This window comes from Jaculus jaculus, chromosome X, assembly GCF_020740685.1.
Source record: "Jaculus jaculus isolate mJacJac1 chromosome X, mJacJac1.mat.Y.cur, whole genome shotgun sequence".
NCBI classification, from domain to species: domain Eukaryota; kingdom Metazoa; phylum Chordata; class Mammalia; order Rodentia; family Dipodidae; genus Jaculus; species Jaculus jaculus.
Window position 1 is genome coordinate 55,836,800 of NC_059125.1, and position 27,500 is coordinate 55,864,299.

At 45.5% G+C, this 27,500-nt stretch overlaps 3 protein-coding genes across 3 annotated transcripts in view; 2 read left to right on the forward strand and 1 right to left on the reverse strand.

Moving 5' to 3' along the window:
* Hsd17b10 (hydroxysteroid 17-beta dehydrogenase 10) lies at window positions 1-2,785 on the forward strand. Its single transcript, XM_004670031.3, has 6 exons — window positions 1-96; window positions 466-630; window positions 1,650-1,814; window positions 1,947-2,075; window positions 2,152-2,260; window positions 2,457-2,785. Exons 1-6 carry the CDS (start codon window positions 70-72, stop codon window positions 2,645-2,647), a joined length of 786 nt encoding a protein of 261 aa, XP_004670088.1. The 5' UTR covers window positions 1-69; the 3' UTR covers window positions 2,648-2,785.
* Window positions 2,786-2,960: 175 nt separating this feature from the next.
* Ribc1 (RIB43A domain with coiled-coils 1) lies at window positions 2,961-27,480 on the reverse strand. Its single transcript, XM_004670016.2, has 7 exons — window positions 27,364-27,480; window positions 10,156-10,272; window positions 7,696-7,777; window positions 7,174-7,521; window positions 4,321-4,439; window positions 3,285-3,679; window positions 2,961-3,169 (listed from the first exon to the last, which is right to left on the reverse strand). The coding sequence occupies exons 2-7, from the start codon at window positions 10,270-10,272 to the stop codon at window positions 3,088-3,090; spliced, it is 1,143 nt and encodes a 380-aa protein (XP_004670073.2). The 5' UTR covers window positions 27,364-27,480; the 3' UTR covers window positions 2,961-3,087.
* Window positions 27,302-27,500, forward strand: part of Smc1a (structural maintenance of chromosomes 1A) — a 60,695-nt gene continuing 60,496 nt past the window's right edge. Inside the window, exon 1 of the mRNA XM_045140242.1 lies at window positions 27,302-27,491. Within this exon, the coding sequence (XP_044996177.1) occupies window positions 27,383-27,491 (109 nt within the window). The 5' untranslated portion in view covers window positions 27,302-27,382. The remainder of the gene's footprint in view (window positions 27,492-27,500) is intronic.

Below are 27,500 nucleotides of genomic sequence, written 5' to 3' on the forward strand. Positions count from 1 at the left end.
TAGCCAATCAGCGAGCGCGGATGGAAAAAAACAGGAACCTCAACCCTCTAGCGGCGAGGTGGGGGCAAAATGGCTGCAGCGTGGAGGAGCGTGCAGGTAGACTTCTTTTTGGACTCTTAGGTGCCGCGTTCCCCTCTCTGCGGTCTGGGATCATGCGGAACTAGGGAGGAAAGCTCGGTGTCGGGAGAAAGACTCCCCCTTCTCTGGGTCTAGACTTGCGGCGGTTGTGTTTTCTAAGTCAGAGTCAACACTTCACTTCATGTGCGCGTGGGGTTACGGGAAGGGACCCCTGGGACTGACACTCGCATTTCGCTTGGAAGTTTCATCAGTGAGGAGAGGAAGCACCTCTGGGTCACCGGCCGCCGCTGCCTCGCCGAAGCCCGGAGATTGGGCACGTGAAAAGGTGGGAGGGGTCCGGACCGTACCGACTGACCGCGTCTCTCCCCGCCATCCCCCTCTTCACAGGGCCTGGTCGCAGTAATAACTGGAGGAGCCTCGGGCCTTGGTCTGGCCACGGCGGAACGACTGGTGGGTCAGGGGGCCACGGCTGTGCTTATGGACCTCCCTAACTCGGGGGGAGAGGCCCAGGCCAAGAGGTTAGGAGACAGCTGTATGTTTGCACCGGCCAATGTAAGTAGAGTCACCTCTCCTAGCATGAACATGAGACCACCACCCACCAAGTGGGAACCTAACCTGTGAGAGGGGCCCTCCCATAAGGGTGTTATCTGTCAGGGCAATAAACCCATCTCCTTGTCCTTTCCTTTCCATTTTATTTATTTTTTTCTTTCTTTCTAGGTAAGGCCTCATTCTAGCCCAGGCTGACCTGGAACTCACTGTACTTCCAGGCTGGCCTTGAACTTGAACTCACAATGATCCTCCTACCTCTGCCTCCCTCGTGCTGGGATTAAAGGTGTGCACCACCATGCCTGGCTCTCCTTGTCCTTTTTGACCTGAACGTTCCAGCACTATGGAGCACCTGCAATATGCACTCTAAAACTGGCCTCCAGGGGCTGGAGAGATGGCTTAGTGGTTAACACACTTGACTGCAAAGCCTAACAACCTGGGTTCGATTCCCTAGTACCCATTTAAAGCCAGATGCACAAACCGGCACATGTATCTGGAGTTGATTTGTAGCAGCTAGAGGCCCTGGTGTGCCCATTCTCTCTATTTCTGTCTGTATTCTTCCCACCCCCACCCCACTTGCAAATAAATTAATAAAATAAAATTCAAGGCTGGATGTGGTCATGCACACTTTTAATCCCAGCAGTTGGGAGGCCAAGGTAAGAGGATTGCTGTGAGTTCGAGGTCATCTTTAGACTACAGAGTGAATTACAAGTCAGTTGTTCCTTAAGTTCTGGGCTTTCATGCCCTCTGTTGGGCATGAACTGTCTTCTTTCTCTTAAGTTCTATCTATACTAAAATTTGTAAGCTTTTTAAAAAAAGAAAAATATTTTGCAACACTGCTGTGTAATACCTAACATTTTCTCCTTCATCCCACTATCTAAGTCTTATCACAACTCTTTCTTTTGGCCTCTCTCGCTCACACAATTCTTTTCTCACCCCAGGACTGATCTTTCACCTCTCCTGCCGGTTTCATGGTGAAAATGTGTGTTGTGAAATCACTACCTTTTCTCTCTCTCTTTTTGAAGGTGACCTCTGAGAAGGAGGTGCAGACAGCTTTGACTCTAGCAAAAGAAAAGTTTGGCCGTGTGGATGTGGCTGTCAATTGTGCAGGTATTGCAGTGGCCATTAAAACATACAATGTAAAGAAGAAACAGGCTCATACCTTGGAGGACTTCCAGCGAGTTCTCAATGTAAGGACTTGGATGATCTTAGGGGTAGGAATAAGAGGTGTCTGGCTGAGGGTGCTTTCAAAGCTTTGGGGGAACAAAAGGTGGCTTCTCCCTTAAATTCTGACCTATATTGTGTGTCTACTCATCCTTCAGGTGAATCTCATAGGCACCTTTAATGTGATCCGTCTAGTTGCTGGTGAAATGAGCCAGAATGAACCAGACCAGGGGGGCCAACGTGGAGTTATCATCAATACTGCCAGTGTGGCTGCCTTTGAGGGTCAGGTGTGTGGAGGGGACAGGGCTCATGTCTCAAGGAGTTATGGGACTCTCCCACTTATGACCTCCACTCTTTCTCCAGGTTGGACAAGCTGCATACTCTGCATCCAAAGGGGGTATTGTGGCCATGACATTGCCCATTGCTCGGGATCTAGCTCCCACAGGCATCCGTGTGATGACCATTGCTCCAGGTAGACATATCCTGCCACACTTGGGATTGGGTGGGATCTGTGGACATTTTTGAGGTGGGGGGTACCTACCCCTAAGCAAGAGCAGGTCTCCATCTCTGGGCCCCAGAGAAGCACCAAAGAAGTAGGGCTAAGGTGAGGATGAACCAAGTAAATATGAAAACATGTGTGACTCTTTGACTTTGGCTATCTTGTCTAGGTCTGTTTGGCACCCCACTGCTGACCACCCTCCCAGAGAAGGTGCGCAACTTCTTGGCTAGCCAGGTACCCTTCCCCAGCCGACTGGGTGATCCTGCTGAGTATGCTCATCTGGTACAGACTATAATCGAGAATCCATTCCTCAATGGAGAGGTCATCCGGCTGGATGGGGCCATTCGAATGCAGCCTTAAAATGAGAACCCGGAAAACACAGGGACCTGTGCAACACTTTTCTCTAGGGAACTACTCTCAGCTTGCGGTCGACCTAATAGCCATTTGTAACTCTTACCAGTCACCCTCTGTGCCTAATAAAGTCTCTTTCTCACAGGATGTGAGCAGTGTCATGTGCCTGGGGAACTGACATGGGGAAGAAAGGTGAAGGCGCTGAGAGGGTTAGATATTCAGAGCCAAAAGATGGAGTGGAGAAGAGAGTACGTTACATTATTTGAGCTATATTTGCACACGTAGCCTTGATTTTAGTAAATAGCTTTATTACCTAGGATAGAAAGTAGGAGTATTGGCTTAGCTCTCTCCCACTGGGGATTGATTAGAGGTGGAGGTAGACAGCATTCTTCTCTTTGACTCCTAGCTATCTGTGAGCTTCATAGAAGGGAGAGATGTCTATCCTGAGCTCAGCGGCTGGTGGTGTTGAATTGTCGGTAGTAGGGGGCTATAGATTGATTGGTGTAGATGATCGAATTCAGATAGTTGTGCCTATGAAAGTACAGAGGCCTCAGCTGATGTGCTTTCCCTCTCTCCCTAGCCCTTGCCATTCCTTCCCACCCTCTTCCCTTGGCCTTCATCCCCACTGCTACCCCATAGAACTCACTGGGCCTGTTGCTCCTTAGCCAGCTCCTGTTTGAAGGAGCCTAGCCCCCTTCGAAATTCTGCACCCAATTCCCTCTCCTGTGCTTCTAGCTCCAGGGCTGCTTCAGCTAATTTTACGGTTTGGTTTTCCCACTCAGCATCCAATTCTTTTTCAGCTTGGTGCTGTTCCTTCTTTTCTTGGCGTTGTGCTTCCTGGGTTTTCCTGATGGCTGCTCGCTGCTCTGAAGTCATCCCTTTCCAGCAATAGGGCAGGACCCGGTTGGAAGCTTGGGGGTGTTGGGCAGCCTGGGAATTTTCAGTCACTAGCTCCCTGGTGAGTTTTTTCTTGATCTCCGTGAGGTTGACATTGTCTCGGTGCTGACGTTGACGATGCTTGTTCTGAGCCTGCTTAGCTGCCTAGTGGGGTCCCCAAATGTAAGTATTTGGGTGCCCAACCTTGGGAACTCAGTTGCAGAAATATGGAAAATACAGAGGAGACACTGCATGGCCTCTTAATGGCACTAAGGATATAAAGGAGTGTGGAAGAGAGGAGTAGAATTACAGGGAAATTGGAGCTGAAGAGATGGCTTAGCGGTTAAGCGCTTGCCTGTGAAGCCTGAGGACCCTGGTTCGAGGCTCGATTCCCCAGGACCCACATTAGCCAGATGCACAAGGGGACGCATGAGTCTGGAGTTCATTTGCAGTGGCTGGAGGCCCTGGCGTGCCCATTCTTTCTCCGCCTCTGTCTGTCACTTTCAAATAAGTAAATAAACATAAAACAAAAAAATTTAAAAAGAATTACAGGGAATTTCTCTGCATTCAGGGAGGCCTGAGGCTGGGCATGAAAGGGCAGTGTTCTATTTCTTAAGCCATCCTGTATCAGGAGATGAGGAGAGGGATGACTTGTGCCCTAAGAAGGATCTCAGGTGGGAGTCCCCAGGTAGCTGAAAATTCTAATGTTGATTTGAAAAGGGGTATGAGGAGAGTGGCTAAAGTTCCCCTGGGCTTTATTTATGGAATTGGGGAGGGCTCAGTGAATTGTGTGTTTTAGGGTGTACCTGGGCTCTGTTGGCATTGGCCATGGCAGTTCTCAGGGCTGCACGACAAGACTCCTCCAATCTGGCCAGCTCAGCGGCCCGTGTGTCTGCGGCTAGGCGTAGCTGTTCACTGAGCAAATCTATACAGAGAAATATGACCAGGACACTGTACTGACCTGCTCCAATCCTCGATCTTTTTTTTTTTTTTTTTTTTTTGGTTTTTCAAGGTAGGGTCTCACTCTAGCTCAGGCTGATCTGGAATTCATTATGTAGTCTCAGGGTGGCCTTGAGCTCACAGTGATCCTCCTACCTTTACCTCCCAAGTGCTGGGATTAAAGGCATGCACCGCCACACTTAATCCTCATTCTTGACTCACTTATTAGCCATTTGCTTAAAACATTTTGTATATATTTGTTTATGTTTGAGAGGGGGCTAATGTTGAAGTTCCAGTGATGTGGAAGGAACTACTTTTTGGGCTAAGGATAGCCTAAGTGCAGCAGCTTGGGTCACAATGGAGCTTTTGTCATCTTTGAGATGTGTGGTTTTGGATAAATAATTTTATCTTTAAACATCAATCTAAGAGTCATGTGTTAGCCTCAAAAGCCACCACAGAATTAGTTCCTGTCTCAGTGAACTCCCTGTCTAGCTAGTTGTGGTAGTTAGTGCACACCACTAATTATAGCATGTGGGATGTGGAGGCAAGTAGGATCAAGAGTTTAAGGTTATTTTGGCCAAATAGCAAGCTTTGAGGCCAGCCTGGGCTACATAAAAACCTACCTCAATTTTTTAAAATTTTAATTTGTTTACTTGAGGGAGAAAGAGGCAGAGAGAGAGGGAAAGAGAAAATGGGTGCACCAGGGCCTTCGGCCACTGCAAACAAACTCCAGGTACATGTGTCCCCCTTGTGCATCTGGCTTATGTGGATCCTGTAGAATCAAACCGGGGTCCTTCGGCTTTGCAGGGAAATGCCTTAACCACTGAGCCATCTCTCCAGCCCATTTTTTTTAAGGTGCCGGCCATGGTGGTGCACACTTTTAATCCCAGCACTCGGGAGGCAGAGGTAGGATTGCTGTGAGTCCAAAACCTGCCTGAGACTACATAGTGATTCCAGGTCACCTTGGACTAGAGCGAGACCATCCCTCAGAAAAACAGACAAAGGGCTGGAGAGATGGCTTAGTGGTAAAGCACTTGCCTGTGAAGCCTAAGGACCCAGGTTCTAGGCTCGATTCCCTAGGACCCACGTAAGCCAGATGCACAAGGTGGCACATGCATCTGAAGTTCGTTTGCAGAGGCTGGAGGCCCTGGCATGCCTATTCTCTCTCCATCTATCTGTGGCTCTCAAATAAATAAATAAAAATAAACATTTTTTTTTTTTGAAAAAAGCATACTAAAGGCTTTGCAGGTTGAGGGTGTAGTTCAGTGACAGAGCATGTATGAGGCTCTGAGTTCTATCCCAAACACCAAAAACAAACAACAAACAAACAAAAAAAAAATACCTGGTGGGTGAGAAGGCTTCTAGGAGGAGGTGCTCCCTGAAGTATATTTTATATACAGAGATAAAGAGCAAAATGGGACGTCAGCTTAGGGCATAGCACAAGCAAATTTACTAACTTTTTTTTTCCCCAATCTAGCCTCACACTGATCATGCTGTTCTTAGGACCTGTCAGACACAGGTGATTTCAAGGGTAAACTGTAAGTTCTTGCCTTGGAAAGGTTTCTCTAATGGAAAAGAAGGACATGGCCAGACAGTATCATATTAATCATAGCTGCCTCATATGATATGGAATTAATCTGTATCTTAAAAATATTTATTTATTTGCAAGCGGAGAGCATGTAAGCATGGACACAGACATGGCAGGGCCTCTCACCACTAAACAAACTCCAGATGCATTGGTCACTGTGCATCTAGGGTTATATAGGTACTGGGGAATTGAACCTCAGTCATCAGGCTTTGCAGGCATGCACGTTTAACTGCTCAGCCATCTTTCCAGCCCCTAATCACTACTTTTTTTTTTGAGGTAGGGTCTCACTGTAGGCTGACCTGGAATTCACTATGTAGTCTCAGGGTGACCTCAAACTCACGGCAATCCTCCTACCTCTGCCTCCCAAGTGCTGAGATTAAAGGCGTGCACCACCACGCCTGGCCTTAATCGCTATTTTAAAGAGTTAAAAACTGAGCTGGTATGGTGGCACATGCCTATAACCTCAGCATTCAGGAGTATTATTGAGCTCAAGGCCAACCTGGGCTACACAACAAGACCCTGTCTAAATACAAAAAAGAGCAGCCAGGTGTGGTGAGGATCTCTGCGTCTAAGGCCAGCCTGACACTACGTAGTGAATTCCAGGTCAGTCTGGGCTAGATTGAGACCCTACCACGGAAAACCAAAAGTAAAGAAGGAAGACTACAAAGAGGAAGAAGAAAGGAGGAGGAAACGGAGGAAGAAAAAGAAACTGGCTGGGTGTGGTGGCATGCTTTTAATCCCAGCACTCTCAAGGCAGAGATAGGAAAACTGCGAGTTCGAGGCCACCCTAAAACTACAGTGTGAATTCCAGGTCAGCCTGGGCTAGAGTCAAACCCTAACACCAAAAGAAAGAGAAAAGAAAAGGAACAAAGCAGTTAGTAAGCAGCAGAACTATTAGGGGTGTGTATATGCTATGCTGCCCCAGGTAACAATACCAGGATAGGCATGAATGATGGCTTCACTGACAGTTGTAGAAGGAAGTTAGGGCCTGTAAAGTCTATGTAACCTTTCAACTTTAGCCGTATGTGTAACTACCCCACCACACAGGTAATGGTCTCCTAGGTGCTGTCCCCAGATCAGGTGAGCTCTCTGCTAGGCCTTGGGTCTCAGTCCAGAGGGCCCAGCTACTTACCTGCACGTATCTCTTCTTCTATGATTTCCTTTTGCTCCTGTAGCTGCTTCTCCAGGTTAGACGGTAAGTGCTCCTTTTGCACTGTCATGTGTGAGGCCCTGTTCTGGTCCTTCCCAAGGAAGCATTGCCTTCTGGATGGGCCATTGCATAGACCACTGTTACTGAGAGGGGTTGGAAACTCCTGGAATTTTCCTGGATTCCAAAGGTTGGATTCAGGTTGATTATTGAACAATCTGTGCTGCTGCTGCTGCAGCAAATCCTGTGCTCTCTTGGGAAACTGATATGTCTGGTCTGCCTCTTTCTTCTCTACCATCGGTGCTACCGGGTCATAGCGCACATTCTTGGCACCTGTGGGTGAAGGGCAGGACCATGTTGAAAGCACCACAGGAGGGATATATCTCCCAAGGGCTCTCTAGTTTGTCTTCATCCCAGGACCTCAGGACCCACTCAGAGGCAGAACTGCCCTACCTCAGTCCAATCTCTGGTTTACCCTCTGTTTGGTCCCTGGCCTTGAGTGTTTACCATAAACCATATCCTTTCTTGGTTCCATTGCCTCTTGATGCTTTCGCTCTTCCACCTGACAGTTGAGGGCTTCAACATCCACCTGGATCTCAAAGACAGGAGCTAAATCAGGGAAGGGGCTCAGCATAGGGTGAGGAGTGCTCTTAATCAGTACTTAAAATTTTCCAAATTCTACAGCTCTCTAGGACCTACTGAATAAAGTTGCAATCTCTGAACATTGCTTATAAGTACCTCTGTGGTCTAGCCTCTGTCTCTTCTGCCTTTATCTCTTTATCCTCTCTCCACTCTCAGCCTTGAGAGTTGTGCTTTCAGCTCCTCCTACATCTTTGGCTGTTTTGAACCCATATCCTATGCTCAAACTATTCCCTCCCTTTGAAACAATCTTTCCTCCCTTTAAAAATTTTTATTTTTTTATTTTTTGGGGGGATGAGTTAGGGTCTCATTCTAATCCAGGTTAACCTGGAAATCACTATGTAGTCTCAGGCTGGCCTTGAACTAAAGTTGATCCTCCTACCTCAGTCTCCCAAATGCTGGGATTAAAGGCATGTACCACCACACCCGACTTTTATTTCTTAAACTATTAATATTTTCTTTTTCATTATAATTCACTTAAAACATTTCAAGCTGTACAAAAGGAAATAGTTTTTAGTAAGGGTAAGTGTCCCTTCAGTCGGTTCCTCAGCCTAGTTAACAGTTGTGATGGTTAGTATTGTAAACGTGATAGGAACTAGGCTTGTCCTCTGGGAATGTATGTGAGAGACTTTGACATTGAGTCAAAAAACTGAGGTGGGAGGTCCAGGCTGGCCTGGAATACACTGTGTAGTCTCAGGGTGGCCTTGAACTCATGGCCAACCTTCTACCTCTGCCTCTTGAGTTCTGGGATTAAAGGTGTGCACCACCATGCCTTGCAATTTTCTTTTCTTTTTTATACAGTCCAGGACCCCACCCTTTAATCCCAGAATTTAGGAAGCAAAGGTGTTCAAGACTGAGCAGTTAAGGTGCTTGCCTGCAAAGTCAAAGGACCCAGATTTGAGGAGGGGTTGACTGGACCCTTGAAGGTGAAAAGGGCAGGAAAGTTTGTACTTGCTAGAAATCCAAGATGTTCTGACTTCTTATCTCTTGCCTACCTTATCTCTTCTAGACCTGTTTTTCCACAAACAACCAGGACCTTTCTGGGAGGGAGGTCTTTCACAAGATTTAAACATTGTGGTTGGTCAAGTTCAGTCTCTAACTTCTTCCTGAGATAGCTCCTAGCCCTAATCAACCAGCTGGCCCTCCGATTCACCTGAGCCAGAAGACAGCCCACCCCCATAAGGTCATAAATACCTTTGCAAGGGGAAGGCAAACTGATCACTTGGGAACTTCCAGCTGTGGGTGAGTTTTTCCTTTGGCTGGGCCTGGGCTGGCTCGGCCCAGGCCCTAGCCCCTACTTTCCACATGGGTTCTTTATCCTCTCCAGCTCCCCACATGGCAGGAGCTCCTTGAATTTTCTTTCCATGCTTTTTTTCCCAGGCCCTCCATGTGGGATCTCTAGCCACATGGGTGCCTTTCCTTGGCTCTACTTCCCTCAATAAGTATAATTATTGTTCTCAGTTTTTTTATTCAATTCTTTGATTAAAATTACAAATGAACCTAGGATTTGGGGTGCAAGAACTTTCCTGTCCCCTTAGTACCCTGTTACAGTTTCAATTCCCCAGTACCCACGTGAAACCAGATGCACAAGGTGGCACATGCTTCTGGAGTTCATTTTCAGTGGCTAGAGTCCCCGGAGTGCCCATTCTCTCTGCCAGGCATGGTGGCACACGCCTTTAATCCCAGGACTGGGAAGCTGAGGTGTGAGGATTGTTGTGCATTCAAGGCCAGCCTGAAACTACATCGTGAATTCCAGGTCAGCCTGGACTAGAGCAAGAACCTGCTTTATAAACCAAATATAAGCCAGGCGTGGTGATACATGTCTTTAATCCCAGCACTTGGGGGTGGGGGGGTGCAGAGGTAGGAGGATTGCTATGGGTTTGAGGCCACCCTGAGACTACATAGTGAATTCCAGGTCAGCCTGGACCCTACCTTGAAAAAACAAACAAAATATACAAAAATTAAAAAGTACTAATACAAGAGTATCACATTTAGCCTTACATAAATCCCTTCAGTATATGCAATGTCCCAAATATTTCTAATACTTTTCTGTGCCTCCACGTTGCCTGTCTCAAGAACCAGACCACATGGCCTGGAGGTGACCGGAGAAGAGCCACCTTTCATCTCATTCCCTCTCCTGTGTTTTATTTTATCTTATTTCCCAAGCCCTGCTCAGACCTGTGAGGTAGGTTCCCCAGCCCCTTCTTTTCCAGCCCTAGGGCCTGTCTGGATCAGGGCAAAGGCTATGATGGGCATTGCTACATTCCTTTCTAGGCACAAGAGTGAAGTGGCCCCAGTCCTGTAAAATAGCTCCTATTACCTACTTACCCCCATGGCTCTCTTCCACACACTGAAGAATCGGCTTTGTCTATTTCTTTCTCGATTTCTTCTAGCTTCAGTGGCTGTCATCTCCTTGGGATCTGACAAAATGTCTGCCCTATACATCTGGAGCAAGGAGAATATGGAATAGCCCATCAGTACTGACCACTGTCCTTCACTGTAACCTACCTCCATTCTTTTTTTCCTTAAGGACCTCTCTAGTTACAACTTCTCATTTTACTTCCTGAGATGTTTCATATCAGTCCTCCAGTTCTTTTGCCACCACCCTAAACCAGGCCTCACATTCTAATGCCAGGCAATCTTCCCAGCTTCCACTCTTCCACTGTTACCCTCTCTACCCTGTCCTGGCTACCACAGGGTTCTTGTTGACAGCAAATTGAACCATGGCACTCTTCAGCTTAAAACCTTGTTTTAAGGGCCAGGCACAGTGGCTCACACCTTTAATCCCGGCACTTGGGAGGCAGAGGTAATAGGATTGCCATGAGTTCGAGGCCACCCTGAGACTCCATAGTGAATTCCAGGTCAGCCTGGACTAGAGTGAAACCCTGCCTCAAAAAAACCAAATATTTAAAGGGCTGGGGGAGGGGGCGGATAGCTCAGCAGTTAAAGCGCACACTTGCAAGTCTGCCAGCCAGAGTTCAATTCCCCAGCATCTACATCAAGCTGGTCAAAGTGGTACATTCATCTGTGATCCTGAGGTACCTGTGTCTATGTCAGTGGGAAGCCAGAAGAATCTGGAAGCTCATGGGCTAGCTAGACTGGTGCACACACTGGCAAAACTAAATCCTGTCTCAAAAAGAAGTCTTTGCCCTTGGCCCTCTTGCGCCCCTTTTTGTTCTTAAATATTTTGTTTTAGTTTAATTTATTATTATTATTATTATTATTATTATTATTATTATTATTATTATTATTTGGTTTTTCAAGGTAGGATCTCACTCTAGCCCAGGTTGACCTGGAATTCACTATGGAGTCTCAGGGTGGCCTCAAACTCATGGCAATCCTCCTACCTCTGCCTCCCAAGTGCTGGGATTAAAGGTGTGTGCCACCACGCCTGGCTCCTAAATTATTTATTTATTTGCCAGAGAGAGAGAGAATGGGCGTGCCAGGGCCTCCAGACACTGCAAATTCCAGATGCACGTGCCCCCTTGTGTATCTGGCTAACGTAGGTCCTGGATAATCAAACTTGGGTCCTTTGGCTTTGCAGACAAATGCCTTAACCACTAAGCCATCTCTCCAGCCCTCTTGGCCCCTTTTGTAAGCTCTTGGCTCCTTTAACCCTCTGGCTTGACTCCATATGTGAGGTTGATCTCAGTCTTCTGGCCAGACTGGAAAGGGGGAGGATTTCTTTTTGTCTAGATGCTCTCATATTTTGCTACAAGGGTGCCTTTCTCTTTAAGCTCAGCCTCGTATTCTCTCAGACTCTGACCCCAATGCAAGGCAGATCTTTTGGCTTGGGCTGTCCAGCTTTGCTTTCCACGTGTGTGTGCCCAGAACCTTATGTGAGAGAGATTTTTCTCTGTCTCCCCTCCCCCTCTTGCCTGCCTTCTGGACCATAACTCCCTAAAATTAATCTCATAATTCATCATTTACCCTTCTCTGATTCCATGTTTTCAATTAACTTGACAGACTTGAAGTGTAGGTTCACAGGCCTGGATGTCTCTTGCATCTCCCAGGACTCTACCCTCGCTTCAGTATTTGTTTTAAATAGATGCCAGTAGCCCATATATTTCTTAGGAGCATATTAGTCAGCATTTTTATATGCCCAAACTGGATGTCAAACTTAAGACTAAAGGAACTTTTTATAATCATGGAAAATGCTAATAAAAATTAAAAAAAAGAATAAAGGAACAGAGGAGTGCTCAGCACTGCAGTATCTCTATCACACCTTCCAAGGCTCAGGTCCATTGCGGAAGAGGTGACAGAAAGAATGTGAGCCAAAGGAAGGGTAGGACTCCTTACAATGTCCTCCTCCAGACACAAAATGGCCTGGATATCCATGACCTCATAGTGCCTGACACTACCTACACAAGACCATCATAATAGGAGGAAAAGATGATGACATCAAAATAAAAGAGACTGGGGCTGGAGAGATGCCTTAGCAGTTAAGCGCTTGCCTGTGAAGCCTAAGGACCCCGGTTCGAGGCTCGGTTCCCCAGGTCCCACGTTAGCCAGATGCACAAGGGGGCGCAAGCGTCTGGAGTTCGTTTGCAGAGGCTGGAAGCCCTGGTGCGCCCATTCTCTCTCTCTCCCTCTCTCTGTCTTTCTCTCTGTGTCTGTCGCTCTCAAATAAATAAATAAAAATTTAAAAACATTAAAAAAAATAAAAGAGACTGATTGAGAGGAGGAGGAAATATGATGGAGAATGGAGTTTCAAAGGGGAAAGTGGGGGGAGGGAGAACATTACCATGGGATATTGTTTACAATCATGGAAGTTGTTAATGAAAAAAATTAAAACAACAACAACAACAAAAAAGGAGTGAGCGGGTGTGGTGGCGCAGGCCTTTATTCCCAACACTCAGGAGGCATTGGTAGGAGGATCGCTGTGAGTTCGAAGCCACCCTGAGACTACATAGTGAATTCCAGATCAGCCTGGGCTAGAGTGAGACAAATCAACAACAACAAAAAATAACAGATTCAAGGAGCGAGGTATACATGTGCACATTTATTTAATGTGTGCTAATGATTCAATCTTACTTGAGGTAAAAATTAATGCATTAACATTAAATGCTACCTACAGTTCTAGTAAAAATAGCAGGAATTACAAACAAGATTTAGGGCTGGAGAGATGGCTCAGCGGTTAAGGTGCTTGCCTGCAAAGCCAAAGGACCTAGGTTCAATTCCCCAGGACCCACGTAAGCCAGATGCACAAGGTGGCACACTCATCTGGTGTTTGTTTGCAGTAGCTGGAAGCCCTGGTGGGCCCATTCTCTCTCAGCCTCTTTCCCTCTCTCAAATAAATAAATAAAAAGAATATTTAGAAAAACAAAAACAAGATTTTAGCTTGGTATCGAGGTGCATGCCTTTAATTCCAGCACTCACGGGACAAAAGTAGGAGGATCACAGAGAGTTCGAGGCCACCCTGAGACTACATAGTGAATTCCAGGTCAGCCTTGGCTACAGTGAAACTGTACCTCGAAAAAACAAACAAAAAAAGATTTGGCAAAAGTCTATGTATGTGTGTGTGTGTTCCATAAATTTGCTCCATGAGGTTTTGCCTGAGGTCAGTAGCTAAACTGTTCTCACATTTCTCACAAAGCCCTACAAGGTCTTTTCCTCATTGTTCTGATGTCCTTTGGCTCCCATGTGCCCAAATGAACTCAGCCTGTTTCACAGTGCTTCGTGCCTAAGTTCCAGAAGCAGGGAGGCATCTGCAACAAGACTCTTGGAAATGTAGAAGTTTGCAAAGAACTGTACTTTGGATTCACTTTATCTTTTTTTTTTTTTTTTTTTTTTTTTTTGAGATAGGGTCTTGTTCTCTAGCCCAAGCTGACTTGGAAGAATTCACTTTGTAGTCTCAGGGAGGTCTCAAACTCACGCAGTCTACCTACCTCTGCCTCCTATGTGCTGGGATTAAAGGCATGCACCACCATGCCCAGCTTTGGATTCACTTAAAAAAATATTTTTATTCATTCGAGAAAGAGAGGGACAAAGAAACAGATAGAGAATGGGCACATCAGGGCCTCCAGCTGCTGCAAATGAACTCCAGACACATGTGCTACCTTGTGCATCTGGTTTATGTGGGTCCTGGGGAGTTGAACCTGGGTCTTTTGGCTTTGTTGGCACATGCCTTAACCACTAAGCCATCTCTCCAGCCCTGGATTCACTTTTTTTTTTTCAAGGTAGGGTTTCACTCTAGCACAGACTGACCTGGAATTCACTACATAGTCTCAGGATGGCCTTGAATTCACAGTGATCCTCCTACCTCTGCCTCACAAGTGCTAGAATTAAAGGTGTGCACCACCATACCCAGCTTGTATTCACTTAAAAATATATTTATTTGCAAGAAGAGAAAGAATGAATGGGTGCTCCAGAGCTTCCAGCCATTGAAAACAAACTCCAGAATCATGCACCACTTTGTGCATCTGCCTTTATGTGGGTACTGGGGAATTGAACCCAGGTCATTAGGCTTCGCAAGCAAGCACCTTAACCACTGGGCCATTTCTCCAGTCGTGCATTCACTTTATTTTTGAGGCAGGGTCTTGTCCTAGCCCAGGCTGAGCTGGAATTCACTACATAGTCTCAGGGTGGCCTTGAACTCACAGCAGTCTTCCTACTTCTGTCTCTCAAGTGCTGGGATTAAAGGCGTACGCCAACATGCCCGGCTGGATTCACTTTTTAAAAGTTTGCTATGACTAATTCCAAAGACAGGCTATCTAAGACTTCCAATTGTTCTATGTTAAGCATCTTATTTCCATTAACAATCTAGGTATTAGTCTTCTATCTCAATATCATTTATGATTATGGACTTTCAGGAGGAATGACTGTCCAGCTTGTTTGTGTTTTTTTTTCCATGACTTTATTATTTTTGTTTTGTCAAGGTAGGGCCTCACTCTAGCCTAGACTGACCTGGAATTCACTGTGTAGTCTCGGGCTAACCAAAAACTCATGGCGATCTTCTTACCTCTACCTCCCAAGTGCTAGGCATTGGTAGTATAGTGGTGAGCACAGCTGCCTTCCAAGTGCTGGGGTTACCTAGCCCTTTCCATGACTTTAATTGCACAAGTATAGATACTTAGTCTGTGAAGAGCTGGATTTAACCTGGGTTATAGTCTCTTCAAAGAAATGTAATACAACCACAAACTTAAGGAAATTGAAGTTATATATAAAATAGTGCTGGACTGGAGCGGTGGCTTAGTGGTTAAGGTGCTTGCCTGCAAAGCCTAACAACCTGGGTTCGATTTCTCAGTACCCACATATGGCCAGATGCACAAGGTGGTGCATGCACCTGGAGTTCATTTGCAGTGGCTGGAGGCCCTAGTGTGCCCATTCTAGCTCTCTGTCTGTCTTCTATCTCTCTCTGCTTGCCAATAGGTAAATAATTTTAAAAAAAAACTTTAAAAATATTTAAAAATAATAAATGGGGCTGGATAGATGGCTTAGCTGTTAAGGCACTTGCCTGTGAAGCCTAAGGACTCAGGTTTGATTCCCTAGAACACACGTAAGCCCGATGCACAAGGTGGCTCGTGTGTTTGTTTACAGTGGCTAGAGGTCCTAGAGCATCCATTCTCTCTCTCACCCTCCCTCTTTCTCTCTCAAATTAATAGATAAATAAAAATAGTGTTTTAAATGGTTGAAAGGTTGATTGCTTGGCGTTTTCTAAATCTGAGTCTACCTGAAGTAGACCCCTCATTACATCAGAGTTTTTCTTTCTATCTATCTTTCTTTCTTTCTTTTTTTGAGGTAGGCTTGCACTCTAGCCCAGGCTGACCTGGAATTCACAGCAATCCTGCTACCTCTGCATCCCAAGTGTTGAAATTAAAGGTATGTGCCACCATGCCTGGATGGTTTTCTTTTAATTGTATTTTTCAAGTTCTTTGTTAACATTTTTATTTGTGTGTATATGTGTATATGGGTGCACATGTGAAGGTCAGAAGTCAAGCTCAGGGCATTAGTCCCTCATTTTTTTCTTGAGCCAGGGTCTCACACTAGCCCAGGCTAACCTGCATCCTTGTGCTGGTCTCAGACTCATGGTGATTCTCCTACTTCAGTCTCCCAGTGCCAGTATTATAGGTATGAACTACCATATCCAGCTTTTCTTCCACTTCTTATTTATTTATTGTGTTAGGGCCTTGCTCTAGCCCAAGCTGACCTAGAATTCATCATGTAGTCTTAGAGTAGCCTCAAACACACAGCAATCCTACCTCTGCTTCCTGTGTGCAGGGTGAAGGCATGCAATACCACACCCAGCTAGTGTGTGTGTGTGTGTGTGTGTGTGTATGTGTGTGTGTGTGTGTGTATGCAAGTGTATTCATGTCAGGGTCTCTTGCCACTGCAAACAAATGCCAGTTTAGCCTTATGTGCGTACTGGGGAATTAAACCCATGCTAGCAGGTTTTGCAAGCAAGCGCCTTTAATCATTGAGCCAGCCCCTCCTTCCACCTTCCTTTTTCTGGAGACAAAAGTAAAAATAAGCCGGGAGTGGTGGTGCACACCTTTAATCCCAGCATTCAGGAGGCAGAGGTAGAAGGATCACTGTGAGTTTGAGGCCACTTGGAGACTACATAGTGAGTTCCAGGTCAGCCTGGGCTAGAGTGAAACCCTACTCAAAAAAAGAAAGAAAGATAGATAGAAAGAACAACTTTGGGGCTGGCAAGATAGCTCAGCAGTTAAAGATACTTGCTTGTAAAGCTTGATAGCCTGGGCTAAATTTCCCAGTACCTATGTAAAGCCAGGTGCACAAAGTGGTGCACGTGTCTGGAGTTCCTTTGCAGTGGCAGGAGGCCCTGATGCAGCCATTATCTGTGTGGTGGTTTGAATGGATGGCCCCAAATATATTCAATTGTTTATTTGTTTGTAGTTTGCATCTGCAGTCACCTGGCTGGAGGCAGTGTCACTGGGTGGATCTTAAGGTGTGATGGTGGGTTTTAGGTTTCAATCTAAAGATATGTAAAGTGTGCCTAGCAGGAGTTCCTGAAGTGTGCTGTGGCTTTTGACCTTTAGGCTTGTACTTCTTTTTCTCTCTCTCTCTCTCTCTCTCTCTCTGCTTGGTCCTGTGAAGGCAGGCCAGCTTCTTCTGCCATTTAAGAACTTCCCCTGGATCTATAGGCTTCAATAAATATCCCTTCCTCCATAACTGTGCCTGGTCTGGAAGTTCATCTCAGTGAACCTGAAGCTGTCTGCTATAGAACTTGGTACCGAGGAGTGGACTGAGATGAACCTGACCATGTGGATGTTGATCTTTTGGAACCTTTGTTTTGGAGGAATGGGCATGGATATGGTGCTTACAACTGAAGATGCCTTCTGGAGTGGTAAGCCATGTTTTATGGGCTATTCTGATCAGAGTTTGAGAATGCTAAGTGCAGACAGCATTGAACTTTGAGGCTTAACTTATGAGCTTTCTAAGGGGAAGGAAAGACTACAGAGGACTTTGTTGGAACTGGTCTACTGACATAAGGGCTGGGTGTATTCTGCTGCTGAGGCCCAGAGAGTTTGATCAAGGTTACATTTGTTATGGACTCATATGCTTGGCTAGAGATATTGGACTGAGAAATTTAAGATTTTAAGCTGGAAAATTTTAAGCAAGTTAAATTTACTGGCAGAGACTGGCTTTAGATTACTAAAGCTGCTATTGTCAACACATAAGCAATCTTAAGGAAGATGGTCCAATTGCTTTACATTAAAACAATGAAAACTATGCCTGAGGAAAGACTATCATAGAATGTAAACTCTTTTGGAAAGAGTTGATTGGAGAAGAAATCTGCTTTTCCTGGTTAGGATTCATTTTGTCACTGAATTAAGAGTATGGCTGTGTCCTGTACACTTGGTATTGGATTCAGAAGCATGGAAGATATGAGGAGTGGTCATGAATTGCACATGGTTCCAGGAGCTTCTGCTGAGATGCAGCATGAGGCAGGGCTTGATTCCCTAGATAGGCTGAAAGAGCCTTTGGAAGATGGACCATGGTTTGCATGAAGACCTCAAGATGTTTTGGATATACCAGGACTATGCAAGTGCTACCATAGAGCACATTGTTGGCCTGAGATGGAAGTGTTCCCTGGCTACTCTGCCCAGCTGGAGGGGCAGAATTGGAAAATCTGGAGACTGTCAGTCTCTGGTTGTATTGGACTTGAACTGCAGAAGTTTGATGTTTGTTTGATGGTGGTTGAGTTTGCATTGTTTTAGTCTCTCCTTGCTATTCCTTATACCAGTTGAAAATGTTTACTCTGTGTCTTTATATGTTAGAAATGTTTAACTTGTTTGATTTTTACAGGTTTTAATATCTTAAATTGGTTGACTGTGGGGACCTTTGAAATTGAACTGAGTACAATTTACAACGTGTGATGGTTATAAATCTTTTAGGAGCCAGGGACGGAATGTGGTGGTTTGAATAGAATAGATGGCCCCCAATATATGCAGTTGTTTATTTGTTTGTAGTTTGCATCTGTAGCCACCTGGCTGGAGGAAGTATCACTGGGTGGATCTTAAGGTGTGATGGTGGGTTTCAGATTTCAATCTAAAGATATGCAAAGTGTGCCTAGCTGGAGTTCCTGAAGTGTGCTGTGGCTTTTGACCTTTAGGCTTGTACTTCTCTCTCTCTCTGCTTGGTCCTGTGAAGACAGGCCAGCTTCTTCTGCCATTATGGAACTTCTCCTGGATCTGCAGGCTTCAATAAATATCCCTTCCTCCATAACTGTGCCTGATCTTGAAGTTCATTTCAGCAAACCTGAAGCTGTCTGCTACAATCTGTTTCCCTCTTTCTCTCTTAAATAAATGAAAAATTAAAAAAAAAAAGGCTGGGCATGGTGGTGCATACCTTTAATCCCAGCACGCAGGAAGCAGAGGTAGGAGGATCTCCATGAGTTCGAGGCCACCCTGAGACTACATAATTAATTTCAGGTCAGCCTGGGCCAGAGTGAGACCCTTCCTCAAATAACCAAAAAAGTAAAAAAATAAAAATAATAAAGAAGGAAAGGAAAACTTGGGAAAGCAGCTTTGTGTGTGTTGTAGTTAGCTGTTGGGACAAACACCTGACTAGAAGCAGCAGTGGGAGGAAAGAGTTTATTTCAGGTTTCCAGTGGAGTCTTTATTGTGGTGGAAGAAGCTGGTTCAATTCATCATACATACATAACACAGAGAAAGAATTAACAGCCAGAACTCACGTTGGCTCAAAACATACCTTAGGGCTGGATACAAGAACTGCCCTCAGTGATACACCTCACCTGCTGGAGACTAAGTAGGAAGCTTAATCAAAACTATCTGAAGGTGGGTATGGTGGTGAGGCAGAAGTAGGAGAATTGCAGTGAGTTCACTGTCACCCTGAGACTCTATAGTGATTTTCAGATCAGCCTGGGCTACAGCTAGACCCTACCTTGAAAAACCAAACATTTGTATCTGAGGCAGGCTGGAGAGATGGCTCTGTGGTTAAAGTGCTTGCTTGCTGCAATGCCTAATGACCTGGGTTTGATTTCCCATGGAAAGCCAGATGCAGTGATGCATAGATTTGGAGTTCATTTGCAGTGGCTGGAGGTCCTGGTGTGCCCATTCTTTCTTCTATGTGTCTCTGCTTGAAACAAACAAACAAAAAAAAGACCTGAGGCTAGGGGGTGGGGGCACATTTACAAGCAAACTACCAGTGCGTGTGTGCATGCTTAGATGCGAATGCTTAGATGTGTGAGTGCAGTCATGGCATGTGTGTGGAGACCAGAAGACTGCATGTCAGTTCTTGCTTTCCTCCTCCTTTGAGACAGGGTCTCATTTTCACCTCTGCATTTGTCAGGCTCCCTTGCCCTTGAGCTTCTGGGAAATCCTCTTGTCTCCTCCGACTCCCTTTCTTGTGAAAGGTGCACTGAGATTACAGATGCCTGCCACAGTGCCCCAGGCTTTTACATGAACCCAGATCCTTTGGCTTTGTCCACTGACATTTACCCAGTCCCAGAAAGCAGCTTTAAAACAATTGGCTCCTCAGTGTTTACAAGACAAGATCCAAGCGCCCCCCCCTTTTTGTCAGATTTCTACTATTCTTCATGATCTGACCCCTGCTTTCCTTTCTAAGCTTCAGAGGTTTATATTTGCTCTTTCTCATTATGCTCTACTCAGCTGTCCTCACTTCAGTTAAGTGGCAGCACCAGTCACCATGTTACTCTGGCAAAAACCCAGGAGGTGGTCTTTAAGCCGGCCATTCCCTTACTCCTTTCACAACAGCCCTGGTCATGGCTACTTCCTCATCTTCCTGGATGACTGCAGTGGTCTCCACATAGGCCTTCCAGTTTCCACTAGTATTTCCTTTAGCCTACCCAGTACACAGACCAGAAGCTTGTTTTCATGAAATACAATTTCCCACTTTCTTTTATTATTTACTAGTTAGATGAAAGGCTAGATGGCTTAAATTGGCCTGTGTTCCTTCATATTTGGGGAAGTGCACTTTGAGCACACAAGCCTTCACCTCCCTCAAAAAAAAAAAAAATACCTAGGCCGGGTGTGGTGGTGTACACCTTTAATCCCAGCACTCTGGAGACAGAGGTTAGAGGATCACCATGAGTTTGAGGCCACCCTGGGACTACAGAGTGAAATCCAGGTCAGCCTGAGCTAGAGTGAAACCCTACCTCAAAAAACAAAAAAAAAAAGAAAAAAAGAAATCTGATCCCGTCTGTCACCTGCTTGGAAATCCCGCTGATTCCTGATTGCACTGAGAATCAGATCAGATTCAGTTTTTTGCTATGGATTTTTTTGTGAAAGTGTCTCATGTAGTCCAGGCTGGCCTCAAACTCAATATGTGGCTGAAGATGACCTTCAACTTCTGGTCCTCCTGTTTCCACCTCCCTAATGGTGTAAAAAAGGCCAGGGTTGCTGGGCGTGATGGCGCATGTCTTTAATCTCAGTACTCGGGAGGCAGAGGTAGGAGGATTGCTGTGAGTTTGAGGCCACCCTGAGACTCCATAGTGACTTCCAGGTCAGCCTGGGCTAGAGTGAGACCCTACCTCGAAAAACCAAAATAATAATAATAATAATAATAATAATAATAAGGCAAGGGTTGGCTGCACATGCCTGAGACCCCAGTGATCAATGTGGTGGAGATAGGAGGATTGCTGGGACTTGCTAGTCACCTAGCCTAGCCAAAGATCAGCTAGTTTTAGGTTTGGTGAGAAACCCTGTCTCAAGGAAATAAGGGATGAGGGTGGAGAGTGGCAGAGGAAGATACCCGACATCCTCTAACCTCTGCTTATGCTCACATAGGTGTGTTCACCTGCATATACATGTACATACACAAAGGAAAAGATTTAAAAATAACATTGGGAAGCTGGTGTGGTGGTGCGTGTCTTTAATCCCAGCACTCCAGAGGCTGAGGTAGTAGTGCTATGAGTTCATGGCCAGTCTGTACAGACTAAAGTGAGTTCCAAGTCATCCTGAGATAGAGTGAGACCCTATCTCAAAAACAATTACAATAGGAGAGATGGCTTAGCAGTTAAGGCACTTGCCTGTGAAGCCTAAGGACCCATGTTTGACTCTCCTGGTCACACATAAGCCAGAAACACAAGGTGATGCAAGGCTGCACATGTGCGTAAGATGACACATGTGTTTGGTGTTTGACTACAGTGGCTGGTGAGATGGCTTAATGGTTAAGGCCTTTGCCTGAAAAGCCAAAGGATCCCAGTTTGATTCTCCAGGACCCACATAAGCCAGATGCACAAGGGGGCACATGCATCTGGAGTTCCTTTGCAGTGGCTGGAGGCCCTGGCATGCCCATTCTGTCCCCCTCTCTTAAATAAACAAACAAACAAACATATGGCTTTTTTGTTTGTTTATTTTTACTTATTTATTTGAGAGCAACAGGCATAGAAAGAGACGGGGAGAGATGGCTTAGCGGTTAAGCGCTTGCCTGTGAAGCCTAAGGATCCCGGTTCGAGGCTCGGTTCCCCAGGTCCCATGTTAGCCAGATGCACAAGGGGGCGCAAGCGTCTGGAGTTCGTTTGCAGAAGCTGGAAGCCCTGGCGCGCCCATTCTCTCTCTCTCCCTCTATCTGTCTTTCTCTCTGTGTCTGTCGCTCTCAAATAAATAAATAAAAAATTTAAAAAAAATGTAGAAAGAGACGGAGAGAGAGAGAATGGGCATGCCAGGGCCTCCAGCCACTGCAAAAGAACTTCAGATGCATGCGCCCCCTTGTGCATCTGGCTAACATAGGTCCTGGGGAATAGAGCCTCAAACCAGGGTCCTTAGGCTTCACAGGCAAGTGCCATCTCTCCAGCACAAACATATGTTTTTAAAATAAAATATATTTTTAAAAACCTACAACAGCCAGGCGTGGTGGCACATGCCTTTAATTGCAGCACTCAGGAGGCAGAGGTAGGAAGATCACTGTGAATTCGAGGCCACCCTGAGAATACAGAGTGAATTCCAGGTCAGCCTGGAGTACAGTGAGACTCTACCTCGAAAAACCAAAAAAAAAAAAAAAAAAAAATCTACAACAAAAGTAACATTGAAATCATTGAAATGTTTAGATATTAGGAATTTGAGAGGTTAGTAATATGTATGTTTGATGTTAAGGTTTTTTTTTTTTTTTTTTTTGAGTTAAGGTTTCATTCTAGTCCAGGCTGACCTGGAATTCACTATGTAGTCTCAAGGTGGCCCCGTACTCATGGTGATCCTCCTACCTCTGCCTCAGGAGTGCTGGGATTAAAGGCGTGTGTTACCATGCCCGACTGATGTTAGTTTTTAAAAGGAATTGTTAAATTTGTATCTAGAAAAACCAGAGTGACTAAAGGTGGAGGTATTCTCAGTGATAGCTTATATGTCTACTTTCTTTCTTTTGGGTTTTTGAGGTAGGGTCTCACTCTGGCTCAGGTTGACCTGGAATTCACTCTCTGTAGTCTCAAGGTGGCCTCGAATTCACCCGAGTGCTGGGATTAAAGATGTATACTACCATGCCTGGATGTCTGCTTTCTTTTTTTTTTAATATATATTTTTATTTATTTATTTATTTGAGAGCGACAGACACAGAAAGACAGATAGAGGGAGAGAGAGAATGGGCGCGCCAGGGCTTCCAGCCACTGCAACGAACTCCAGACGCGTGCGCTCCCTTGTGCATCTGGCTAACGTGGGACCTGGGGAACCGAGTCTCGAACCAGGGTCCTTAGGCTTCACAGGCAAGCGCTTAACAGCTAAGCCATCTCTCCAGCCCTGGATGTCTGCTTTCTAATTGCAGTCCCCCCCACACAAATGACACATGGAGAGAATTTACTATGTTAGTTATCTTTGTGTCACTATGATGAAATATTTAACAGAAAAAACCCAAGGGTGGAAGTACTTGTTTCAGATCACGTTTTCAGGTGGTTTCAGCAGTGGTATTTTTTAAAATATTTTTATTTATTTATTTATTTGATTATTTGAGAGTGACAGAGAGAGAAAGAGGCAGATAGACAGTGAGAGAGAGAATGGGCGCGCCAGGGCTTCCAGCCTCTGCAAACGAACTCCAGACGCGTGCGCCCCCTTGTGCATCTGGCTAACGTGGGACCTGGGGAACCGAGCCTCGAACCGGGGTCCTTAGGCTTCACAGGCAAGCGCTTAACCACTAAGCCATCTCTCCAGCCCAGCAATGGTAATTTGACCTTAAGGCCAGGGCTAGGACATCCTAGTGGCAAGATAGTGTGGCAATGAAGTGTCCTTCTGTCATGAAGAGAGTACTCATAAAGAACCTGGGAATCAGTTTTAGTCTTTCAAGACATGCCCCTAGTCACACTGACCAATAAACCTGAACCTTCTAACACCTTAATTATCTCTTCAAATAGTGCCACAATTTGAGGGTCAAACATTCAAACAAGCCTATATGGGTCAAAGCAAAATATACTATAATGTCTTACATTAAATATAGTTGTATGTCATTTATATCTTGTTAAATATAATGTAAAATATCTGAATTCTTGTGGAGATTACGTTCTAGTGGGAGTAGGTGTGCCCTTCTCTGCTTCTGGGTCCACCATGACATGAATCTCTCTGCAATGCTATGCCCCCACCACTGTGATGGCTGAACCTCTGAAACTGTGAGCCAAAGTAAATCTCTTGTTTTCATTAGGTATCTGGTCACAGCGACACAAAAGTAACTAACTAATATACCCCCCCTCCAAGATTTAACATACTTAGCTTCCTCTAGTTTGCCACTATGCCCTGCTAAAGTCATTCTTTTTTATTTTAAATATTTGCACCAGGCACGGTGGCACATGCCTTTAATACCAGCACTCGGGAGGCAGAGGTAGGAGGATCGCTGTGAGTTCGAGGCCACTCTGAGACTACCTGGAAAAACTTAAAAAAAAAAAAAAAGGAATGACTTCAAATCAGAAGCTAAAGGCCCATTACAAAAAGGAGACAGTGGGTGTGGTGGTGCACACCTTTAATCCCAGCACTTGGGAGGCAGAGTAGTAGGATCACTGTGAGTTTAAGGCCACTCTGAGACTACATAGTGAATTCCAGGTCAGCCTGGGCTAGAATAAGGTACTTGCCTTGAAGCCTAAAGACCCGGGCTCTATTCCGTAATACCCATGTAAGCCAGATGCACCAGATGCCACGTGCATCTGGAGTTTGCAGTGGCTGGAGGTCCTGGACCACCCATTTTTTTTCTCTCTCTCTTTCTAAAATAAATACATAAATTAAATTTAAAACAGGAAGATGGGGCCAGGTGTGGTGGTGCATGCCCTTAATCTCAGCACCCAGGAGGCAGAAGTAGGAAGATCTCCATGAGTTTGAACCTGTAGAGTGAATTCTAGGTCAGCCTGAGCTACAATGAGACCCTACTTTGGAAAAAAATCAGAGAAGATGGCGGTGGGAAGATGGCTCAGAGACTGAGGCACTTGCTTGTGGAGTCTGCTGACCCAAGTTCAATTAATTCTCCAGCTGCCCATGTGATCTGGGCATGAAGAGTGGCACCGGCGTCTGGTGCATGTACACACACACACACACACACACACACACACACACACACAAATAAGTAATAAGGACTGGAGAGACAGCTCAGCAGTTAAAGGCACTTGTTTGCAAAGCCTAACTTGATAAAAATAAAAAAGCAGTACCAAATGGTGTACCAGGGCCTCTTGCTGTTACAAAAGAACTCCAGAACCCTCTGCCACTTTGTGCATCTGGTTTTTTAAATTTTTTATTTTTATTTTAAAAATTTTATTGATTGTAATTAAATTTTTTTATTAACAATTTCCATGTTTATAAAAATTATCCCATCGTAATACCTTCCCTGTCCCCACTTTCCCCTTTGAAACTCCATTCTCCCCATCTCAATCAGTCTCTCTTTTATTTTGATGTCATGATCCTATTATGATGGTCTTGTGTAGGTAGTGTCAGGCACTGTGACATCATGGATATCCAGGCCATTTTGTGTCTGGGGGGAGCACGTTGTAAGGAGTCCTACCCATCCTTTGGCTCTTACATTCTTTCCGCCACCTCTTCCGCATTAGACCCTGAGCCTTGGAAGGTGTGATAGAGATATTGCAGTACTGAGAACTCCGGTCACTTCTTCCCAGCACCATGTGCATCTGGCCTTATGTGGGTACTGGAGAACTGAACCTGGGTCAGTATGCTTTGCAAACAGGCACCTTTAACTGATGAGTCATTTACCCAGCCCCTCAAACTTTATTATTATTTAAAAGAAGAAGAAACCAGGCATGGTGGCACATGCCTTCAATCTCAGCATTCAGGAGGCAGAGGTAGGAGGATCGGTGTGAGTTCCTGGCCACCCTGAGACTACATAGTGAATTCCAGGTCAGCCTGGGATAGAAAAACCAATAAGTGATTTTTAAAAAAGATGTTAGCCATCTTTACAGGCTGAGCACTTCATTATACTCATCCTTCACCTCCAATGCTTCATGTTCCATGCCCATCTCATTTTTATTTAATCCATTTTAAACTGTAGTATGTGTATGTTGTGAGATAGCATTCCAGTTTAACTCCCCCTTTCCAAGTTTCGTCTTAATTTTTCAAGTAGTACCGTAGCTTTCTATAAATTACATGAGATTGTTATTCTTTGGTCATCTCACATCCTGATTGTGACCGTTTCTCCCAACTGAACTTCATTTCCGGTTTCCTTATCGCATTATATCAAGTAAACTTTCTGAGTTTGTTAGACTGAGCCTTTGGATACCATCTAAAAATAGTTACTATGGAGGCCAGCAGATCCTTTCCATATGTAAGTCTGAGAATGGCACCAACCCCAGGCCACCTATTATATCATCTGGCATAAGGTCACTGAAGATTCAGTACACATCCGGGACTACTAAGTATGAGCGGATATACGATGATAGTAGGAGGATGAAAAGATGGTGAAGGACTGAAAATGAGGAACGGAAGCATAGGGTATAGGAGAAAAAGAAGGGCAACAAGGGCTCTGGGAAGCGGACAAAAGTGAACGGAGAGGGAGGAAGAGGAAAAGACGGGGAAGGTATCAGGGGCATGTGGCAGTTGGAATGGGATAGGGGAAAGAAACATGAATGGAGAGGGAGAAGGGAAAAAAGGATGGAGCTGGAGCATTGGCTTAGGGACCTTGACTCCTGAGGGTTCACGCAGATACCTTTCCTTGTAAGGAGTCCCAATTTTGAAGCTTCTAGGTTGGACTCGGGTCCAAGTCAGCTCTTGGTTTATAGCAGCAGTCGCTCAGTTCTGCTAGGTAGGCAGAAGATAACGGTAGCATTTCAGGGCACAGCCTTCCCCAGTTTCTAACATTGTTTAAGAGTACTCCCTCCCCTTTCACACTCCATTCTGCCTCCAATTTCCCATCTCCTAACTCTGAATCCTCCCACCGGTCTCCTTTCTTTCCAGTCCAACCCTCCATTCTTTCCTGGGGGTAAGAAGGCTTTACAGTTCCTCTACCGAACCTTCAGGCAGGTCAAACTAAAAGGCGCACGCCATTAATCCCAACACTTGGGAGACAGAGGTAGGAAGATCCCCGTGAGTTTAAGGCCACCCTGAGACTACATCGTGAATTTCAGGTCAGCCTGAGCTAAAGCGAGACCCTACCGCGAACCCCCCCCCCAAAAAAAAACCAAAACCAAAAAACCACCAAAACCGAAAAACAACAAAAAACCACAAAAAACAAACAAAAAAAGGCACTGTAGAGTTTCCGTCTCCCACTGGCCCTAAGGGGAGCGGGTATAACCTGGCTGTGACTTCTGACTTGTCTCAGCCAGGGCTTAGACTCCGCTCCTTCCCAGATCCCAAGAGTAGTACGAAGTCCTCCTAGCACTAACTCCTTTACAACTCATAAGGCTTTAGAGTTGACTCTTGTTGCCAAGCTACAAGAAAGGGGGCGGAGACCCAACGCCGGTCACATGCTTGATCCCTGGCAACTGATCAACAAAATCGTCACTACAAATCGACGACCCCACCCTCGCTCGCCGCTGACGTGAAAAGCCGGAAATCCCGTTTGGCCTGGTTTTATTATCGCGAGATTTACCATACAACACCCCCCCCCCCCCCCCCCCGGCTTGCACTGCGGTGTTTCCCGCGCGTGGTAACCTCGGTTCTCGGGCGTAAGGCAGGGCCTTACCTACGCGAGCGTCCCCGTCATGGGTTTCCTGAAATTGATTGAGATCGAGAATTTTAAATCGTACAAGGGTCGACAGATTATCGGACCATTTCAGAGGTTCACCGCCATCATTGGACCCAATGGCTCTGGTGAGATAA